This window comes from Natator depressus, chromosome 12, assembly GCF_965152275.1.
Source record: "Natator depressus isolate rNatDep1 chromosome 12, rNatDep2.hap1, whole genome shotgun sequence".
NCBI lineage: Eukaryota > Metazoa > Chordata > Testudines > Cheloniidae > Natator > Natator depressus.
In genome coordinates, this window is record NC_134245.1 from 6,821,402 (window position 1) to 6,837,192 (window position 15,791).

The window sequence follows — 15,791 nt, forward strand, 5'->3', positions numbered from 1 at the left end:
TGTTGTAATGGAAATCAATATATTTGAAAATGTAGAAAACATCCAAAATATTGAAACAAATGGTATTCTATTATTAACAGTGCGATTAATCACAATTAATGTATTTAAGGGCACAATTAATCACAATTAATGTTTTTAATCACTTGACAGCCCTAGTATTTATATTATGGTTTATTATTTAAAAATAAACCCTGCTTTTGGGAATGACTTGATGGCCACAATGAATTTGCAGCTAACACTTTTCACCCAGAAAAACCCCAGCATGCTGTACAAACCATGCAGGCGAATCCTTTCAACCACCACAGAAATGCATCCGCCGCTGAGGCGGAGCAGGGCAGCTTGTTTACACCACTGGACAACAGTCTAGGGCACGAAGCGGGGGGTTTTCTCCAGGAGAAGGGGCTGGTTGTGACCCCACGGGAGCGGACTCTGTGCTCCCCCCACGCCAAGCGAGCGAGAAGCTGGCCGGAGCTCCGAAGCCCGGTCTCTGTGCCCCTAGCTAGGGGGGCGCTGCTGTCTCCTGGGGGATAAATGCAGCCACCGTACGCGAGACAAAGGGCAACAGCCCCTGCTCTCGCTCCTGGCTCCGGTCCGCGGCGGCCCTTTGGGGAAACTCCTCGGGTGGCTTTTGCTGCCTTCCTCCTGCTCCGCTGCACCTTCAGCCCGCTGCGATCTCCCTGGCGAGCCCCCCCCAGCGGGCTGCTCGCCGGTCCCTGGCAGGCTGGGGCGTGGGACGCGCCGCGCCGCCTTGCGCGGGGCCAGGGGCCCGCCCGGCGTCGCCCGCCCGCGGGCCCGGGCGGGGGCTCGCTCTGCTCCCCCCCAGCGCGGGCCTCTGCGGAGAAGGAGCTGCCGGAGTGCGGGAAGCCGGTTTCCACAGCAACCGGCAGCAAGTAGGGGGTCAGTCATTTCCTGAGGAAAAGCGTGTGTGTGTGTGTGTGTGTGTGTGCAAGGAGGGGGTGTGTGTGTGTGCACAAGGGTGGGGCGTGTGTGTGCAGGGTGTCTGTGCAAGGGTGGAGTGTGTGTGTGTGTGTGCAGGGTGTGTGTGCACAAGGGTGGGGGTGTGTGTGCAGGGTGTCTGTGTGCAAGGGTGGAGTGTGTGTGTGTGCGAGGAGGGTGTGTGTGCAGGAGGGTGTCTGTGTGCAAGGGTGGGGGTGTGTGTGTAGGGTGTGGGGGGGTGTGCAGGGCGGGGGGGGGTGCGTGTGTGCGTGTGAGCAAGGGAGGGGGGTGTAGGGGAGGAGAATGGGGAAGGTCCGCGACTTGCCTGCGGAATCCGGGCTCGCTCCGTGAGGGAATGACAGCGCAGCCCCATTGCCATGGCACTCCTGGCCCTGGGGGCGGCTAGCCCGGGTGTCAGTGCCGGGCGCCCACCCCGGGCCCGGGCAGCTCCGACTGGGTGAGTCTGGCCTCGGCCCTTTTTGTTTCGTGCATCAGCGGGCCGGGAGGGCAGAGCGAGGAAGGCAGGTTCACAACGGGGATTTCTCCGGCTGCTTGCGGCAGGAGAGAGTCCCTGTCTCTTTTGTCTGGCCTGCCTCTGCTCTGGGTGCCTCTGCTTTGATCCTGGGGGGTGTGTGGGTGGGTGTGTGTTTCTTTCTTTTTGTCTCTCTCTCTCTGTGTCTCTCTCTCCTGGCCCTGCCAAAAGGAGCCCGAAGAAGAGCTCTGTGTAGCTGGAAAGCTGGTCCCCTTCATCCGCAGAAGTTGGTCCCATATGAAGGACATTCCCTCACCTACCTCGTCTCTCTCAAAGGACTCTTTGTCATTGGCGGTGGGGGCGGAGTGGGAGCTAATGCAGCAGTAGGTGGCGTGCGCCTGACACAGCTTTGTGCCTTTTAACCAGGGCTTTGCTTCTGTCACCCCCTCCAGCTCCCCCAAATCGCCGCCGTTCCCATCCGTCAGTCTGTATTTCCAGTGACTTGTTTGGCAGCTGATGGCCCCTGGCCGGGCGTGCGCCGGCTGCTGGAATTCTCGTTTCTCCCCCGGAGCGTGCACCTGCTCTTGCGTTGCCATTACGCTTCCCCGGCCAAGGCCCAAAGGTGTGACAAGAACCCTGTCTGCGTGTGAGATGCATCAGAAATAGCAGGGCCGGGTGCTTCGAAATACATGGCATTCATTCCATGAATATGTACAGCATAATGTTTGCTGTAATCTTAGTTTCAAGATTCAGCATTTCCAGCAGTCGGAATAAATATACAGTAATAAGCAGCGGGATAATGCCAGGGTTCTGATCCTGCAACTGCCACCGTCTCAATGGACCCCTGTGCCCATTTAGCGGCAGTTAGGAACTGGGGCCCCCTGTTAGCGTGGGGTGCGTCACTCTAATAAGTGATGTAATGGTTAATGAGGCAGAGTGGAGAGGTGTTTTAAGGTTCCATTAATGTTCATGCAACACTTTGAAATCTTTGGATGAAAGAAGCTTGATGAGCAAAATAGAAAAGAGTGTTTTAATTATTATTTAATCAGCACCTAATGCGCGTTAGGTGCTTCACAGGGCATAGACAAGACAGTCCCTGCTCTGAATTGCTTCCAGTCTGAGCATACACTGATGACAGGGATTTTAAATAAAAATGCAACTAAAAAAAATTGTTTATTTCTCCTCTTCACCTCTAGTTTCTGATCATGGGCTATTCTCTATTTCTCTGTTCCTGTATGGCACTGGCTTTCCCTGCATAACTACACTTCTTTTAATGGGGTCTCTCCTGCTTCATAGATTTCTGACCAGAAGCTCTGTGTGTGTATGTGAGATGGTAAGGCTCATGTATCCGGTTCTGAGTTTGAGCACACTGACCGAAACAATCCTAGATCACAGAGTGATCCTAATGATGCCTCCTAATGACGCCTTTCTTCGTGCCACTGCTTGGGTGCCAAGCCACAGGGCTTTTCTGGTTGTTTTCAGTTTTCTTTTCTCCCCTTCATTATGGCTTTGAGTTTAGAGTCAGTCCCCAAATCAGTGCTTTCTGACTACTTCACTAACTCAGCTGCATGTGCTTGAACCCGTGTTAGGTTCATCCTTCCTCTCCAGATGACCCAATGGGATTATTGAGACACAGGGTCATTGAACCACAACAATATGAATGAGAGCAGTTTTGTAACGTTATGAGTGATAGTTTAGAAGTCTAATTGAAACAAACATAGCCAAATCCTTCCTCGTGAGACAGAGGATTTGAAGACTTCCTCTCAGTTTAATCCCAAATGAGGGAGTCTCTTTCCAGATGAGTGAGGTGCAGTGGAGATGGAAGGCCTGGGCATCCAGGTGGCACATGCCACTTTGTAAAGCAGCTTGGATAGGAGTCTCTCTCTTCTCCAGTCTGCTTCCAGCCTCTGTGGTCTATGGTTCTCATCCTGTGGAGGCCTGATTGTGGGATGCACTAGGTCTCATTCTAATCTAAGTTATGAAGGTTTAAATCAAGTAATTCCACTGAAGTCCACTGGTGGAAACACTGGTGCAAGATGAGAATCAGGGTCAACAACTGAACAAAGACCCTGAATATCTTTGCTATTCATTGTATGGTGGTAGCACTTTTGAAGGCCCCAATCAAGATCACAGCAGTGCGATAAGAGTGTGATGCAATAAGAGCGTGATGCACAGGAGAACAGGTAAGAGACTGGGGCTTATTTACTGGCTATTGTACTAGGTTATCTACAGACTCATAGGACGACATGATTCCTACCCTGAAAAACTTACAATTGTAAAAGTTATAAAATCAAACGTTGTAGTGGAAGAAGCTGGAAATGATACAGGAATTATTAACCAAAACAATGTGGGTAAACAACATTGCAAACAATTATGGAAGCTATGGAATTTTGGCACTTAGAATGGAAATATCACAACATGAAAAAGGAAGAAAAACAGCTACAATAACATTGCAAACAGGAATTATTAAGTTAATTACAGATACAGTGTGTGTAACATCTACTTTGTATAGGTCAGCATTTCTCATGTGGACAAATTCCCAGTATTCAAATCTGAATCGTTCCAGATCTGTGTGGGAGTAGGAATCAAGTTGGGGACATTGCTACTTGCATGGCTTGCTACAGTATCTCATCCTGGACTGCTAATTTCCTGCAGCTGGAATATCTTTGCTTGTGTTTATTCCCAGGCCCTGAGGTGTCGATCTGCTTTGGAACCCTATGCCATGATTACATCTCACAAGACCTGGGATCTGGGACCTATTCCCTCATTGAAAGACCTGTGGAAAAAGGACCTCCCTCTTGACAGTGAGTATTAAGTGATGGCTCATCCCATTCCAGGCCCAGCCCACTCTTGCTCACGCCCTTTCTCACACCACAGCCAGGAGAGGCTAGAAAACCAGCGAGCCCACATTTTTGACATTTCTTTTTAGATGCCAGAGATGAGACTAAAATGGTTTCGGGGGAAGCAATTCCAAACCAGACAAAAGCTGTTAGGTAACTCCAGGGCTTAGCAGGCAGGTATTTCAGTGCTGCTGCTGTGGTGGAAGGTGAAAGGCTCCTCTCCTGCTTTCTAGTCAGAAGCCTTGGGACAAAAGTTAAATTTTAACATGTAAAAGAAAATAAATGATCTGTGATCTGCATGGAAGAAAAACACGTGGATTCTGTTCGTCCTTCATTTCAGCTCCTCGGGAGAGTTTGTTCTCTCTCTCTCTCTAAAGCACGTAAACCAAATAGGTGAGTTTAGTTTAACGTTCTTTCTTTTTCAGGGGCTGATGTCTTTTCAAAAAGTAGCTAAAAGAACCAAAACCCGCTTGTTGAAATATGCTGCTGCTTCTATGCAGTTATACACAACACGCGCTGTCTGTTTGCAGGCTTCAGGGTCACTCTGAGTCTGGGGCTAAATGTTAAAGCCAGGTTTTAGCAAAAGGACTAGATATTTTGGGTAGGAAATCAAAAACAAATGGATTTGTTGTTCACTCTGACACATTTAAGTTCTTAAACTTTGGCAGCAATTTGTCTAAGTATTGTTTCCTCTTCTCTGATTTCTAACTACGGACCACAGACGTGTGTGTCTGAGAGGCTGGCCTGGTCTGCAGCAGCAGGGGTCTGAAGTTGTGTTTTCATTTCCCCCCCTACCCTTTTCCCACTGAGCTAGTAACATTCCTTTGTTACTGGGTGGAGAGACTGGTGGGGAGTGAGACACTAAAAGCCAGTGTACTGTGTGATTAGCATCAGATGGTGTCCTTCCTGGTGGGGGAATAATAATGTACATTAATTGCACGTATGTAATACTTTTTATTTAAGGAACTACACGTGATTTTGAAAGGTTTTTATTCCTATTTTAAAGATGGGGAAACAGAGGCATAGGGAGGCAAAGTGACAAGCACAGCAAGATTATATATCTATCTTGTACGTATACAGCCGTCTTCACCATAGTATCTGAATACTTCCCAATTATTTAAGAACAGAAACAGCAATAACAATCTCTCTCTGTCCCTTTCCAGCCTGTAGGAGAAATAGCTTGATTTATTTATAGTCGTTTTTTGGTGTGTTTGTGTATGAGAGAGATGAACTGATCATGGGAAAGCTAAATGGAAGAGTTCATTTTTGCATTTAGTTCTGGACATGGAGAGACCTGTAGTCTTTCTTATTTCTTTCAGGGCAGGGTTCCCTGGTTTAGGCCCAGCTCCCGTGAAAGTTCTCTTTTCATTTTTGCATTTAGTTCTGGACGTGGAGAGACCTGTAGTCTTTCTTATTTCTTTCAGGGCTGGGTTCCCTGGTTTAGGCCCAGCTCCCGTGAAAGTTCTCTTTTCCACCCTTTCAAGCCTCCCTCTGTGGTCTGTATATTCATTACACTAGTGGGACGTAGATGCCATAAGAAGTTATGGTCACTGAAGGAGAAATGATGTCTCAGATGGATTGGGCCACTCTTATACAGGGCTTTGAATATCAGGAAAGAGACCTTGAGGAGCCACTGCAGAGAGCTGAGTGATTTTATACGGTCATGATGACCTGCACTGCTAAGCGGAGGGGTTGCTGTGTTTTGCACCCGTGGAGCGTCATTCCTATATGTAATGAGTTGCAATGATCAAGCCTGGAGGTCACCAGAGTGTGGGTCACTGTAGTCAGGGCTGTGTCTGGGAGGAAGGAACACAATCTCCTGCTCATCACAGAAGAAAGTGAGTGTTTTTTGCCACCATGGCTATTTGAGTATCCAGTAGCATTGAGGAATCCACAACCATATCAACCCATAGCCTCCTGGTAACAGACACTCTTGAGAGCAGGGGATGAGAGAGGAGGCAAGTTCTGCAAAGTGCTTGCCACTTCCTGCCATCATCACTTCAGTGGTCCTGTCAGGGTTCAGCTTTAGCCCTGCTGCTCTCCATCCAGGGGTTGATTTTTGGCTGAGCATTGAGAGAGCTGGGAGATGATCCATTTTCTCAAGTGAGCTTTTTCTGCTGTTGGACCCAGAAAAGAACAGAGTGGCTACTTCGCCTCTAGATTTTTCCTTCTTGGTTCTGGTTCCGTAAGGAAGAACACTTTCAGAGGGGCGGAGGTGTTAGCTCACTAGTCCTGCAGTGTCAGTTAGACAGGTTTTGTGATGCAGACCTGGTCAGGCAATTAGATAGGGGATAAGATCGTGGATACTGATGTCACAAAATAAGTGAGTGGCAAAGGTGGGAGGAGAACCCAGGAATCCTGATTCCCAATCCCCTTGTGTGGGAGTTTTGACAGTACAGAAAAAGTTCAGGCGTCTGACAACATTGTAGATTGAGAGGTGAAGTTTGCATAATTCTTCAGAGTCTGTTTGGATTGTTTACAGGGTTCTTCATAAAGATACATGAATAGATTCCTACAGTTTGGATTCCTGTAACTTATGTTCATTTGCCAACAGATCATATTTGCCCTAAAGGGCTCATTTTGCTAATCAACATTGCCCAAGTTGTAATAATACTTTGTTCTTGTATGACGCTTTACATTTTCCAAATGACATACAAAGAGGAAGTTGTTGTCATATGTGAAATGAGTTTGACCAGTCTCAGCTCACTCAGGTAGGCAGACTGTAGCTTTGCTTACACCTTTTCCTTCTTTCCTTCGCCGACCCCTTCTCTCTCTAGTATCATAGATTATCAGGCTTTGAAGGGACCTCAGGCGGTCATCTAGTCCAACCCCCTGCTCAAAGCAGGACCAATCCCCAATTTTTGCCCCAGATCCCTAAATGGCCCCCTCAAGGGTTGAACTCACAACCCTGGGTTTAGCAGGCCAATGCTCAAACCACTGAGCTATCCCTCAGCCCTGTGGCTGAGATTCCATACAAAGCTCATGGTTTCTTCATTGACCTGAAGTATTTTGGGCAGCAGGAATCGAAAGCGTGACTGTAGTTGTTAATGACCTTGGCTGTGAGCCAGAGAAGGGAGGGGGCTTGAATACCAGCTTTAGTTACTAGCATGATGATGGATGGCCTGGAACAGAACTTGGGGGGTGGGCGGAGGGGAGGAGGAGATAGGCTTGCTGAATGAGAACAGGAGGCATACACAAGACTGAATCAATCTAAAAGGATCCCTCCTCACTCTCTGCTAGACAAGCTGTTTGTAGTCAGTTTCTGCTGGGCTGATTTATTTAACATTATTTTTTGTTCTGTTCAAGGGAGTGGACAAGATTCACTCCTCAGAGACGGTGAAGAGGACTCGTCTGTCCAGACGTCTGTGGTGCCTGCATTGATCCAACATAAAACCCTCAGTGTGAACTGGTGCAGTGCTGCAAGTCCACAAGGCCTCTACCTGACTGTGCAGGTAAGGAACTCCTGATCCCCTTCTCGGTGGTTTCCTGCTTGAACTGTGTGTCTTTTCAGCTGTGTCTTTATGGGAAAGGGAGTGGGTTATCAACTAAGTGTTATATTGGCATCTAGAAGTCATCTGCCTGCAGTGTAAAGGAGCCAAAAAATAGCTTGACCACTGGGGACTACCTGAGGTGTACAAAGGATTTCCTGGTGACATTAGGCTGGTGTAATGACAGTACACCAGGCCCCATCACAACTTCTGGTGCCTGGACATGTCAGGGACATGTCTCGGGAAGAGAAGGGTTGTGTTGGGGAAGGCAGGAGGCTGGAATGCTCTGCATTCGGGCTATTATGATCTGTTGGGTGGTCCTGTGGGGACTGTTGCAGGCAGGATGTTAGTCACAGCAGCCTCTAGGCTGCTCTAACTTGTGTCAAGGGCTGAATCAATCCCCTGTAGTTCCAAAATCTGGAAGGCATAAAGGTTGCTTACAGTCATCTTTGTGCTCCCTAGATATAGGGCTGCACTGAACTCATCTTAGCCACAGCCCAGGATCAGGGTCATCATCAGTAGAGGATCCCAAACCAAAAATCAGCAGTAGGGATCTCAGTGTTTCCCAGGAGGATGCATTTTGGGGGGAATATGATAAGTGTACTCATTGTGAAACTCACAGCTGATTGAACTTAGTACGACCACCACTCTCACAGCAGAAAATCCTCTAAGGAATAAGGCAGGAACTCAGACTATGGAGCAACTGCTAGCTAATTAAAAAAAAAAATCACTCTTAGATTTAGAGTAGCAGCCGTGTTAGTCTGTATTCGCAAAAAGAAAAGGAGTACTTGTGGCACCTTAGAGACTTATTCTCAAATAAATTGGTTAGTCTCTAAGGTGCCACTAGTACTCCTTTTCTTAGATTTAGGTGCCAGATTTTTAAAGCTAGCTTGTCTCTCTTCAAAATACAATTTATTCTGCTGTGTAAAGGCACTTTGTTGTAATGCTTTATTCCCTGGGTGGAGATGGAAAGGGTGTTGGGAAAATATATCTCAGTTGTCTGGAAAGTGTCAGGAAACCAAATCCACTGAGGAAGTGGTAAAGATTTAGTGGAACTGTTAAGAATAACATTTTTGGTGTCACTTTTGAGCTATATAATAATCATTCAAGGGAGGAAGAAGACAAAACAAACAAACAAGCAAACAAAAAAACCAGCCCATGCTTTGCATACACCTTATCCCAAATCTAGGATTGTGCAATAGTGTTTACTAACTACTGATTAGATGGGTCATGGGTGGGGGAGATGATGGTAGTAATTTCATATGGAGGGGTTAGAACAAAGGATTGAGAGTCAGGACTCCTGGGTTCTGTTTCCATTTCTGTCACTCGTTCATTGCTGGACTTTGGGCAAGTCACTTAGATTCATAGATATTTAGGTCAGAAGGGACCATTATGATCATCTAGTCTGACCTCCTGCACAACGCAGGCCACAGAATCTCACCCACCCACTCCTGCGAAAAACCTCTCACCTATGTCTGAGCTATTGAAGTCCTCAAATCATGGTTTAAAGACTTCAAGGAGCAGAGAATCCTCCAGCAAGTGACCCATGCCCCATGCTACAGAGGAAGGCGAAAAACCTCCAGGGCCTCTTCCAATCTGCCCTGGAGGAAAATTCCTTCCCGACTCCAAATATGTCGATCAGCTACACCCTGAGCATATGGGCAAGATTCACCAGCCAGATACTACAGAAAATTCTTTCCTGGGTAACTCAGATCTCACCCCATCTAATATCCCATCACAGGCCATTGGGCCTATTTACCATGAATATTTAATTACCAAAACCATGTTATCCCATCATACCATCTCCTCCATAAACTTATTGAGTTTAATCTTAAAGCCAGATAGATCTTTTGCCCCCACTGCTTCCCTTGGAAGGCTATCCACTTAATCCATGTCTCTATACAATGGAGACAATACCTATGTGTTTCACAGGAGCGTAGTATAGCTTCACGAATTACCTTTTGTAAAGTGCTTCCAGAATGCGGGATGACAGGCACTATAGAAATGCAACGTATTGTTTTCTGGCTGCAGTCTGAGAATTGCTCTCCCTCATCTTGAAGTTAAATTCAGAAACGTTCCAGTTGTAATAACCATTCACCATTTTGTGTTGAGTATTGTACTCACTCATGCCTTTCAGGTTTATGCTCTTCAGGGCAGGGACTTATTCGTGGGGCGCTGCTCACCTATTGTACAGGGCTTTCTGATCTTAAGCCTGGTCTACGCTACAAAGTTTTACCAGTAAAACTTGCCTATTTCAGAACATTATAGATACAGTGTAACTCATAAAAGTAGCTTCTGAACGGGGTGGGGGAAAATTCTCAAGTCTCAGTCAGTGAACAGATTACACCAAAACCTTGTCCACACTGACCGTTTCCAGAAAACCTTCCAACATTGCTCCAGCCCCAGAACAATTCCACTGGTGACAGCAAAGGAGAGAGTGCTGTTACCACTCTGTCATCTCCACTTGCTTTTAGACGACACGAGGGTGAAAATGCTAGAGCCCGGCCTACACTCATGCCCCCTCCATGCTAGTGCCAGCAGAGGTGTACTGGCATTAGAGCTACAGCGGAGAAATCCCTATAATTGTCCCTGTAGAGACAGCTTCACAGTCCTGTCTGCAGGCCGTAGTCCTGGCACAGCACCAGAAGCAGTGTAATCTTTCCTAGGGTAGCAGAAAGGAGAAGGCTTGCTCCTGGAATGGAGAAGAATGTAGATTTTTTTTTTCAGGGTACTGAATAATTGTTACATAAATTACTATAATCCCCTTATCTCTCTCCATCCTTCCAGATCTGCCATACTTGGGTAACACTGTTAGAAGTTAGGCTTGCTCCAAATCCGTGCCTCTGAACAGTGGCTCATTGTAGTTAAATGGCCCATGGAAATGAGCTTACAGTGTGATATAGCAGCAGAAAAAGCCAGCGTGAATTCAGAAACAACATGTCATGGAACGCAGAATTGACAGTCTGTAGAATGACTATGCCAACTGGAATACTGTGTACAGGGCTGGGTCCCTCTCTACCAGATAGGTGCTGACAAATTGGAAAGAATACAGAGAATAGTAAATGTGATTTAGAAGTGAGAGGCATTGATTTATGAGGCTAGATTAAAGGTTACATTTGTATATATTAAAGGACAGACTAAACTAAACATGTGCATTTTGGCTAAACCACAACAAAGGTAGGAAGGGACATGACTATCTACCAATGGGATTCAAATATTAAGGAGGGTGAGGACTTGTTTAAGGTGGTTCAAGGATGGGGGTGTAACTAGGAGGAATGGGATGAAATTAAGGAAAGGAAAATCGAGATTGAATGTCAATGAAAACTTCCTGACACTGAAATCTGTAAAGCTCTGGTGACGTCTCCTGAGGAACGTGGTGGAAGCCTCATTGCTTGGGTGATCTGAAACTAGACTGGACAAAACACCAGCAAATGTAGTGAGAGGAATAATCCCTGCACGGAACCATGTCTGGGGCTACATGGACTAAAGGACTTAATGCATCTTTTCTGTCGCTGGTTTCTGATTCACTCTGTCTGGTTTCTTTCCTGCTGAAATGGATTTTTTCCCCCTCCTCCTTTTCCCCATCAACCTTGGCTTGGCTCGCCTGATTGCAATCAGGAAATCACCTGCTATGCGATGAATGGATCCGCCTCAGTCACTGTAATTGAGTGTCACTTTTTTCTTACATTGCCATCTAATTTTCTGTCCCCTGCCTGTCTTCTCCTTGTTCCTTTCTCTCCAAAATAGTTTTCAGAACTTTGAAAAATGCCCGCGATGAGAGATGCTGATTTCCAGTCTGTAATTTGTATTTGAGACCATGTGTATGCTGCTTCTTGTCTTTTGCCTTGTGACTGACCTTTTGGAAACCTGAGGTTGATGAGAGCTGAAAGCTGGAGGGAAAGTGTGGAAGAACATAGGAGGTCACTGTGGAAGAGGGCACCGATGGCTTTAGTGGGATGGCACAGGCTGGAGTTTGATTAGGTTGGAACGGCAATGGAAGGAGTTTGGTTTTAGCAGGTGGGGAGTTGACCAAATCAGAGTGGTGCAGGGAAGCAAAGAAGATGTGAAGACAGCAGAAATATATCTTGAAATACTGTGTGATACTGAGGTACCTGTAATGATTTCAATACCCTGGGGCACAGGGTGACCTTTCAAAATCTCACTCAGTCAAAATCTTGCTCAGTCTGTGATGAGAAGTCTAGGGAGGGTTTGTGCCCTCTTGAGTTACAATGCCCTTTAAAGGGAAAATGGTTGTGTTTTGAATGCAGGCCTTGCAGGACAAGTTGTGCAAGGACAAGAGTCAGGTGAAGAACGAAGAGACGCATCATCAGCCACAGACTCAGTGTAGGACCCAGAAGCTGGGCATAGAGAAGAGACCGGGGTCTGCTCACAACTGGGACGCTGGAGCACAGGGCCAGGAAGCCTGCAGCATGAACGTTGAGAAAACAGGTAAAGGGGGAGGCATGAAAATTGATGGCCATTAATTCTTATGCCTATCTCTGTCTTAAGGCAACACAATCAGAAAGAAACTGCTTCCTAGTGAAATGAGCTAGGGGGTAAGTGAATTTCCTCAGCTCACAGCTAATGCAATGATTCTTTTATATAAATAGAAACTGATTACTCATTAGGGAATGAGTTTGACTCAAGAGGGATCAAATGCAAACCAGGTGTTTGCAGGCAGGTAACAAAAATGAGCTGATCTGGGTCACTGACAGATGAATCTAACCTTTGATCTGAAGCAGAATGATCTTGTTTATTTCTTGTCTTTTAAGGAAATGTTATCACAGCACAGTTATAACCACCTATTCCCTCCGAGTGCATTGCTGCCTCCTTTCCTCTTCATCCCTGCTCTCTTGCATCCCCTCGGCCTGAGTTTTTATCCTGTTCTGTGTCCGTTTCGTCTAGTAGTGCCGGCGCGTGTCCCTGTGCTCTTGGGTCTTGTTTAAATGTTCTGGTTTTGTCTTCAGCCCCCTGCCCACTAGAGGAGATAAATGGCATTTCAGAAGATTATACTTCTTGCTTTGAAAGCTGCTTCTTGCCCAGATGCTCTTCTTATGCAGTTAAACTGACAGCTCAAATGTGGGACCTCGTCTTTGCTGTCCTGCAACTGCTGAGGACAGTGTCCACTGTAATGTGTTCAAGAGACTGGTCTACTCTTGATAGTTATTCGGAGCTTTTTTATCCCTCTCCCTGGTTAACTTCCAAAGTGGACAATGTGGATTTGGCAGAAATGGAGTCCTTATTGCTCCTTTTGTCCCGCTTCCCATCCTTCCAGAGGCAACATCACTTGTACAAGAGTCCAGCGAATGTAAGTGTCTCCTCAGGCTTGGAGTCTGTTGGCAGGGAAAAGGAGGTGAAGGAAGAGCTTTTCACTAAAGGTGCATGGAAGCATATTCACCTTTCTGAGAGAAATGGCAGGTCTGATTCTTATCCACTCACGCCAGTTTAACTCCATTGACTTCTGGGGGTTATTCCTATTGTACAGATTCAGGCCTCGTGTCCCTGGTGAGGAAGAAGCTACGCAGAAACTGTGCTGGAAGTTGGATTTTGATTCCTATTATTTATTTTCTCCATCAGAAACTCATTACCTGGGCTTGCCCAGACACACCAGAGTGAGCCACTCCCTGCTGTACTCTGGTTTAGAACTTACTGGGTTATCTGTGGGAGACGTCTCTCTCCGCCCTGAGCGGGCCTCAGGACAGAGCGTGTGCGTGAGAGCACCAAGCATGTTACACAGAAGAGGCGTCTCAGTGACAGAAACAGGAAGGAGCTTAAGAAAGGGGGAAGGCCTGCCAGCTGGAGATGTCAGGTTCCAAGAGACAAACAATGATGCAAAGAGTAGGCAGATGCATGAACTGCAACTTTCTTCTCAGGCAGGGGAACTAGCATGTGAAAATGACGTAGCCGGAGTAAGTATACAATGAGTTAGACCTAGAATTTATCTTCCCAAGTCCGTGGTACCCCCTTCTCTGAACCCCCCTGCTGCTGCTGAGTTATTTCCTCCTCTGCTGCCCCTGCTCCCCCTGCCGCTTCGCTAAGCCTTTAGCTGCTTTTCTAGCTGGGCCCACCCAAGGCAAAAGGCTCCTCTGAACTTTGCTGATCCCTCCATCTGCTAATGCTCCTTGAGCTTTTTACCGGCTTTGCTCGTAGGTGAAGCAGGCTTTCCTGCTTTATACGCTCCCCATTCTCTGGCAAATGGTTGGCAAGATGCCGAATAGAGAGGCTCAAGACACTACACAGTCAGCTATAAATAGAGCCCTACCAAATTCACGTCCATTTTGGTCAATTTCACGGTCATAGGATTTTAAACATCGTAAAATTTCATGATTTCAGCTATTTGAATCTGAAATTTCACGGCGTTGTAACTGTAGGGGTCCTGACCCAAAAAGGAGTTGTAGGGGGGAGGAGGGGTTTGCGGTACGGCTACCCTTACTTCTGCACTGCTGCTGGTGGGGGTGCTGCCTTCAGAGCTGGGCAGCTGGAGAGCGGCAGCTGCTGGCCGGGAGCCCAGCTCGGAAGGCAGAGCCCCCGCCAGGAGCAGCATAGACGTCAGGATGGCGTGGTCTGGTATTGCCACCCTGACTTCTGCCCTGCCGCTTGCGGGGCGCTGCCTTCCGAGCTGGGCGCCCGGCCAACAGCCGCCCTTCTCCAGCCTCCCAGCTGTGAAGGCAGCACAGAAGTAAGGGTGGCAATACTGCGACCCCCCTAAAATAATCTTGTGCCCCCCCCGCAACTCCCTTTGGGGTCAGGATCCCCAATTTGAGAAACACTGGTCTCCCCCGTGAAATCTGTATGGTATAGGGTAAAAGCACACAAAAGACCAGATTTTGCGGCAGGAGACCAGATTTCACGGTCCGTGATGCGTTTTTCATGGCTGTGACTTTGGTAGGGCCCGAGCTAAAAAAAAGCTGAGAAGCCAGAAAGTGTTGAAATAACAGGAGATTTCATTTGTACGCTTTGCACATCAACGGCTGGCTACCTCAGCACCTTCTAAACAATTTCAGTGTTAAATGCCCCATATAAATCCTATGGTCTGATCTGCCCCGTATATAATCAACATGTTTTGTGAATACTTGGGTACTGTGCACATTTGCTGCAGCCTTTGTGGAAGTCACTGATGTCCACTTTAAAAGTTTTTCAGAACAAGCATGGAAGTCTGTCTGGCAGAGGTAGCTGTGTGTGTAACTCACAGTATGAAGTGTCTGCCTAGCTTTGAACTCTAGCATACATAGAATACTGCTGTGTAATTAGCTTCCCAACCAGTAAGTCTGTGTGGTAAGTTATATAATGTAGGCCAGCCTGCTCCATTGGCAGACCTGCCTTTCCAAGCCTCCGGTTTCCCAAGAATGGTTTCTGGAGAATAACATGTTGGAACAGATGATATACCCTGTACCAAAGGGGAACATGTTCAAAGCATAGAAAAATGCCATGCTTTGTTTGAATTAAGTTGGGTACAATTGCCATGGTTTTAAATGGAATGGTTTAAATTCCCTAGCAGAAGGATTCAGTGTCCCAGCACAGGATTAAAATGGATAATACACACAGATACACAGTGGTTTCATACGTGCCCTGACATCTCCTTTAAACCTAGGATAGCACTTTTGAGGTGCGAATGCTCCAAAAGGAACAACACTTTGCTTTTATATATCACTTTACAGGTTCTTTTCTTAACATCTGGTGGATGTTATCCCATCTGGTGGACATTATCCCTCTTTTACATACAGAGAAACTCAGGTACTAAGAGAGGTTAAAAGCCAACAAAAGTGCACACTGCTTTTGGACCCCCAACTTGAGTCACTCTCAAGGTGTCTCAAGCACCCAAAAATTAAGGCAAAATGCCACCCAGAATCAGTGGTCACTTGTGAAAATATTGGCCCTATTCATAGACTACAAGGCCAAAAGGGATCAGGCTGATCATCCGCTCTGACCGCCTGTGTCCATAGCACTTTCCAAAATTAGTTCCCGTTTGAACTAGAATATACCTTTTAGAAAAACGTCCAATCTAGATTAAACAATTTCCAGTGATGGAGAATCCACCACAACCCTTGGCATGCA

At 46.8% G+C, this 15,791-nt stretch overlaps 1 protein-coding gene across 5 annotated transcripts in view; it reads left to right on the forward strand.

The window, feature by feature from the left end:
* Nucleotides 1–866: 866 nt before the first annotated feature.
* The window catches only part of KIFC3 (kinesin family member C3), a 47,576-nt gene continuing 32,651 nt past the window's right edge, over nt 867–15,791 (forward strand). For 2 of the 5 annotated variants that reach the window (XM_074968482.1, XM_074968483.1), the window contains exons 1-3: nt 4,095–4,212; nt 7,555–7,700; nt 12,005–12,185. In XM_074968482.1, coding sequence (XP_074824583.1) covers nt 4,131–4,212; nt 7,555–7,700; nt 12,005–12,185 — 409 coding nt within the window. In that variant the 5' untranslated portion in view covers nt 4,095–4,130. Of the gene's footprint in view, nt 898–1,228; nt 1,394–1,882; nt 2,031–4,094; nt 4,213–7,554; nt 7,701–12,004; nt 12,186–15,791 lie in introns of those variants that run through there. The other 3 variants (XM_074968487.1, XM_074968484.1, XM_074968485.1) reach the window with 3 other exon arrangements.